At 52.0% G+C, this 6,312-nt stretch overlaps 1 protein-coding gene across 1 annotated transcript in view; it reads right to left on the reverse strand.

Moving 5' to 3' along the window:
* ITGA10 (integrin subunit alpha 10) overlaps positions 1 to 5,454 on the reverse strand; it is a 40,384-nt gene extending 34,930 nt beyond the window's left edge. The window contains exons 1-3 of the mRNA XM_077841605.1: positions 5,448 to 5,454; positions 4,689 to 4,793; positions 2,981 to 3,092 (exon numbers count right to left, since the gene is read on the reverse strand). Of these exons, the coding sequence (XP_077697731.1) occupies positions 2,981 to 3,092; positions 4,689 to 4,793; positions 5,448 to 5,454 (224 nt within the window). The remainder of the gene's footprint in view (positions 1 to 2,980; positions 3,093 to 4,688; positions 4,794 to 5,447) is intronic.
* Positions 5,455 to 6,312: the final 858 nt, after the last annotated feature.

Here is a 6,312-nt window from a genome sequence, read left to right on the forward strand (position 1 = left end):
AATGACCCCATACTTGGGTCACTAACCCTCGCCAGCGATCCCATGAAGCACACCAAAATTAAGAACATAAGAACGGCCATACTGGGTCAGACCAAAGGTCCATCCAGCCCAGTGTCCTGTCTTCCAACAGTGGCCAATGCCAGGTGCCCCAGAGGGAATGAACAGAACAGGTCATCATCAAGTGATCCATTCCCAGCTTCTGGCAAACAGAGGCTAGGATACCATCTCTGCCCATCCTGGCTAATAGCCATTGATGGACCTGTCCTCCAGGAACTTATCTAGTTCTTTTTTGAACCCTGTCATAGTCTTGGCCTTCACGACATCCCCTGGCAAGGAGTTCCAGAGGTGGACTGTGTGTTGTGTGAAGAAATACTTCCGTCTTTGTTTTAAGGCAATCCGAGTGATTATACAGATTGTAGAGCTTTAGAAGAGTTGAGCTTTACAGAGAAAGCTGCTCTGAACCTTAACACTAATATCATCCCTCCTCATTGCAGCTAAGAGAGAGCACTTGATTCCCTAAAGCCTGTTCCTACTTAGAATCATAGAATATCAGGGTTGGAAGGGACCTCAGGAGGTCATCTAGTCCAACCCCCTGCTCAAAGCAGGACCAATCCCCAATTAAATCATCCCAGCCAGGGCTTTGTCAAGCCTGACCTTAAAAACTTCTAAGGAAGGAGATTCCACCACCTCCCTAGGTAACGCATTCCAGAGTTTCACCACCCTCCTAGTGAAAAAGTTTTTCCTAATATCCAACCTAAACCTCCCCCACTGCAACTTGAGACCATTACTCCTTGTCCTGTCCTCTTCTACCACTGAGAATAGTCTAGAACCATCCTCTCTGGAACCACCTCTCAGGTAGTTGAAAGCAGCTATCAAATCCCCCCTCATTCTTCTCTTCTGCAGACTAAACAATCCCAGTTCCCTCAGCCTCTCCTCCTAAGTCATGTGTTCCAGACCCCTAATCATTTTTGTTGCCCTTCGCTGGACTCTCTCCAATTTATCCACATCCTTCTTGTAGTGCGGGGCCCAAAACTAGACACAGTACTCCAGATGAGGCCTCACCAATGTCGAATAGAGAGGGACGATCACGTCCCTCGATCTGCTCGCTATGCCCCTACTTATACATCCCAAAATGCCATTGGCCTTCTTGGCAACAAGGGCACACTGCTGACTCATATCCAGCTTCTCGTCCACTGTCACCCCTAGGTCCTTTTCCGCAGAACTGCTGCCGAGCCATTCGGTCCCTAGTCTGTAGCTGTGCATTGGGTTCTTCCGTCCTAAGTGCAGGACCCTGCACTTATCCTTATTGAACCTCATCAGATTTCTTTTGGCCCAATCCTCCAATTTGTCTAGGTCCCTATACTTAGGCATCTCTTGCTGAGACTGGCAGCCCAGGGGCCCAGTTAGCGCCAACGAAGATGTGGTCGCCTGTCCACTCGGAATGGCTCGGTGACCCACCCACTCCTTCTACACTGGCCACCTAATGGACGGAAATTTCAGGTCACCCTCTGAGCGCATAGTCTAGCCGAACAATAACACTATCTCCCAGCTCTGCACAGAGGTGGCTGCCAATCCAAGACTTTGCTCCAAACACCCACGGACAGCTGTTGGCCCGTCACTTCACTCCCCTCTCCCCCTCCAGAAACACCCCCCCACCCCTCCCCACACACACTATATAGCGTTTGTTTCCTGCATTCAGATGACCTACGCGTCAACGCGCAGTCCCAGCCGCGGCTGGCTCCTCCCGGCATAGCAGCTGGATTTCCTGAGAGCAGAAGTTTTTTTTATTTTTTCCCCCTTCTCCTTGTGTGAATCATTTTCAAACAGCAGCCGAGTCAGGGCTGCTAGTCATTTCCTTTGATTTTTTTTTTTTTTATATAAACTGCTGCTGTGTGCTTGGGGAAATCAGGGATACAGTTTGGAGTCCTCTCGCCCCTGCTCCCGCGCACGGCTGCAGCACAGATGCTTGAATTAAAGCCAAGGGGACCTCGTCAGTTTCAGCTGGGGGTCTCCAGCATTTTCCCCTTTGGTACCTCCGAGCCCTGGCCATGCAGTGCCGGGAGTTTAACCAGTTTCTCCCAGCTTTGAGTCTTCACCATGTTCAAGAGAGGCAGCATGGCCCAGTCATTAGAGCAGTGGCCTAAGACTCAGGAAGCCTAGCTTCCAGGCCCAACTGTCCCACTGTCCTTGGGAAAGTCACTTCCCTTCTCCCTGCCTCAGTTCCCCCTCCCACCCTTTGTCTGTCTTATCTGTTTAGATCAGTGCTCCTCAAAAATTTGAGGGTCACAACCCCCTTACCCAATCTGTGCCCTACTCTGCCGCCGGAGCCGGGGGTCAGGAACAGGGCTGGGGCTCAGGGGGGATGACACATGGTGGGGTAAGGGGCCAAGGCTGGGGCCGCACCTGGGCGTGGGTCTGGGGCCAGGAGCGGGGCCAAGGAAAGAGCTTTGGCCAGAGGCCGAGGCTGGGGGTGGGGCTGGGGCCAGGAGCCAGGGATGCAGCTACGGGTGGGACCAGAGCAGAACTGGGGGCGGGGCTGAGTGGCACTCCCTCCCTGCCCCCACATGGGGGCTGGCCTGCCCCCCCCCCCCCACGGTTCCTTTATGCCCCCCTAGGGGGTGCGTGCCCCACAGTTTGGGGACCTCTGGTTTAGACTGTAAGTCCTGTATGGACATGAAGCACCGAGCAAAACAGGGATCTGATGTTGGTGGGGGCCCCTAGGCACTTCTGGAATGCAAGTAAATAAAATTAGCTCTTCCCTGCCAAAGGCACCAGGATTATGTCAGACTGGAGTCAAACTGGTTTCCAGTTTTGGCCCGAAAGTGGATTTGAATTAGGAATGCAGCTGGGAAAAGCACATGTAGCTATTGGCTCGCCTCGCCTCAGACCATCTCACAAGCCCCTGTAAAATCCTCACTTTTGGCACGAAGGGTTGCCCCCCTGGAACTGCTATGGCAGGTGTAATGCTTTCCACACTCACCATTTCTCCCCTCCGGCTTCGTGCTGCAGGACCTTGTAACCGAACTGAGCCTCCGGTGGCCCCTGGAAGATCTGGGGTCTCTTCACATCAATGTTGAATGACCTGCATAGCCCTAAAGAGAGACAGAGCAGAGTTTCAGAGTAACAGCCATGTTAGTCTGTATTCGCAAAAAGGAAAGGAGTACTTGTGGCACCTTAGAGACTAACCAATTTATTTGAGCATAAGCTTTCGTGAGCTACAGCTCACTTCATCGGATGCATACTGTGGAAAGTGTAGAAGATCTTTTTATTTGTGTGTATATAAAAAGATCTTCTACACTTTCCACAGTATGCATCTGATGAAGTGAGCTGTAGCTCACGAAAGCTTATGCTCAAATAAATTGGTTAGTCACAGAGCAGAGTGTTAGTCTAACCCAGAGAGCCCCAAAGTTAGGGGAGATGCAAAGACTTAGAGGGGGAGGGGGAGGACAGAGACAAAACTCTCAATCATTCTCCAGAATCTTGGCTTTCATTTAAAAGAAAAATCAAATCTCCAGCTGTTACGGCTGCAAAGAAAAGCTTAAAAGTATGGCACAAATAGTAAGTTAGCTGAAAACTGTATTTTGTGCGGCACTGAAACTATTGGCCAATTCGGCGACTCGCTTGGGCCGAAAAAAGAACCAAAACCAGAAATTTCAGACACATTTAGTTCCAAAAGGTCGTTCGAAATTGACATTGGAACCATTCCATGTGGCCCAAATGGAACGTTTTCTCCCTTTTTTTTGTTTAGTCAAGGGGGAAAAAAAATGGAAAAATTCAGTTTCAGTTTGAAACTACCCGCATTTTGTGGGGGATTTTTCAGTTTGGTGGCTGAAAATGACGCTGCATCACTTACACTTGGGTCATATTTTTAAGCTTGTAATCAATGCGTCGCCTTTTTTGCCTTGCAAGACAGGGCCAGTAGGAGCAGAATCAAGCCAACGCTTTCAGAAAAACCTCCCTCCGTGTACATCTTTCATGCACTTAAGCGAACTCCAGAAAATTCAGACTAGTGTGTTACTTTAGCATTCCTGATCGGAGCCCCATCGTGGCAGGCACGCCACATGAGAAAAAACAATGTATGTTAATCCTAGTGTGGACAGGACAGTGGGAGTTTTAACATCTGTTAACAAGTCAATTACCTAGACCAGGTTCCATCTGCATCAGAATTTTAACTTGGTAAAAACATATCTTTTTCTCAGCAAAGATCAAGCTGTAGTAAAACAGTCCCTCTCCCAAATTACTTGCAGCCTAAGTAGGTGAAACAAAAACATGTGTGAGGGGAAACTGAGGCCCAGAGAGTAAGAGGCCCAGACCCTCAAAGGTAATTCCATTGGGAGTTAGGTGCCTAAATAACTTTGAGGATCTGGGCCAAAGTGACTTGCCCAAGGTTGGCTCCCTAACATCTCAAATTTCATAGTTCACAACAAATCCATCTGGTCCACTTGATGCAGGAATCAGGGTGAGATTTTAGGGCCTGGGTACGGAGGAGGTCAGACTAGATGATCACAACAGTCCCCGCTGGCCTAGGAATCTGCGAGTCTCTGTATCGTGAGCTGCAAGGAGAACGGAAACATTTGTGCAGGCTGCGACCAGGGGCTAAAACAACCCCCCCCTTCCCACTAGCCCAGGCAGTCCAAGCCCTCAAGGAGACTTTCAGACTCTTCCCAGATTGGGTTTTTTCAGGTTACCGGCCACAAAGAGGACAGGCAAACCGCAGCCGGCAGCACACGGGCCTGGGTTGAGTTTGTACAGCTGATTCCCCCCGGCCACAGGAAACGTTGTTGCCCCGTCATCTGGCGGATTGCGTTAGCCGGCCTGCCCCTAGAACTCGCTGCCGGCACTTGCATTTTGACTCCCCACTGGAGTCACAGATTCCAAGGCCAGAAGGGACAACTGGGATCATCTAGCCTGGCCCCTGTGTAACACGGGCCACGGGCTTTACAATCACCTTGGGCTGCTGGTCCCGCAGGGCCGTGCTGCCCTATAATGGTCAGTGTAGCTGCACCTGGAGCTTTTAGAAAAAGGGTCAAAGGAGTGAGATGCACAGGTGTTTACGCACCACCCAGGGGAAGTATTAGCCTTAGGGTGCTGATAGGAAAACTGAGGCACAGAAGGGTGGGGGAAGTGACTTATTCAAAGCTTATAGAGGAGCTGGGGTCTGAGTGCCCTAGCCACATTATGATTTGTATTCCAGTAGCACCTACCGGTTCCGAGGGACACCAGTGCTCCCCAGTGCACACTCAGTGAGTGACAGTCTCTGCACTGAAGGGGCACTCGACAGGGCAATGGTGGGAGGGGAAACTGAGGCGCAATGAGTGCGGGGGGAGTGATGCCCCAGGACATACAACACGCCAGTAGCAGAGCTAAGACTAGAATCCCAGGAGTCCTGAGTTATTTAATTCGGAACCCAGCCATGGGTCTTAAGAGTTCAAGTGATTGTTTCCAACCGTGCATTACCGCTCACCCAGCTTTGTCACACCCACACCCTTCCCGGCTCCCAGGCCTGGACCCTACCCCTGGGCTACGGGGCCTCTTCCCCACCAGACCAGAGCTGAACTCCGGCCCTTGACAGCATTGCAGGGTAAGACGAGAGGAAAAGGGACCCGATTCCCGTGTGGCCCAGCAGCAGCCTCTCCGACAGCGAGCAGGAGGGGGTGGATTGGTCTGGCACGCACACGCTTTAAACGAGGCCCAGATAGCGACAGTCCCCTCCCCCGCATACCGCTAATGGGATTTCGAGAGCAGTGCTGGAAACCACTGACCATGCTAGGGTTACTCCCAGCTCAGGGGAGGCTATCCTCGCAGAAAGCACTGCTTGGTGCCCAGGCCCGCTCTTCGTCGGACTCCAATTCTAGGCCCTTTCAAGCCACAACTCGGTCAGATCTACCCTGGGCCGTACTCTCTCCAGTTGGCTGTATTCTCTCCCCTTCGCTCGAGCATCAGCCAGCCACCCAATTCCAACCTCCCTTCCCACTTGTAATGCAATGCCCTGGGGGTGGGGGTGTAGCCAGCACCGGGATGTGAACCTGCGACCTCTTGGTCTAGAGGCACAGGCCCTTTATGGCCAGAGACAAAGCCCCACCTCTGCCAGCTGCAGGCCGTTGTGCCTCTGAGCTGAGCGCTAGCCGGAGACAGAGCCGCACTGCGGAAGGGCGGATTAGCGAAGCCGGGTCAGGCCTTGCGTGAGCGTGGATTGGAGGTAGAGAGACAGGCCGCTGGGAACAGTGCTGGGAACGCATTAGCGTAGTCGGCGTGGCTATCTCCGGAGACCCTTTGCCTGCGAAGGCCTGATGCTACGTCTGCCCTGCAGCT

The sequence above is a fragment of the Eretmochelys imbricata genome, chromosome 24 (assembly GCF_965152235.1).
Source record: "Eretmochelys imbricata isolate rEreImb1 chromosome 24, rEreImb1.hap1, whole genome shotgun sequence".
Taxonomy (NCBI): Eukaryota; Metazoa; Chordata; order Testudines; family Cheloniidae; genus Eretmochelys; species Eretmochelys imbricata.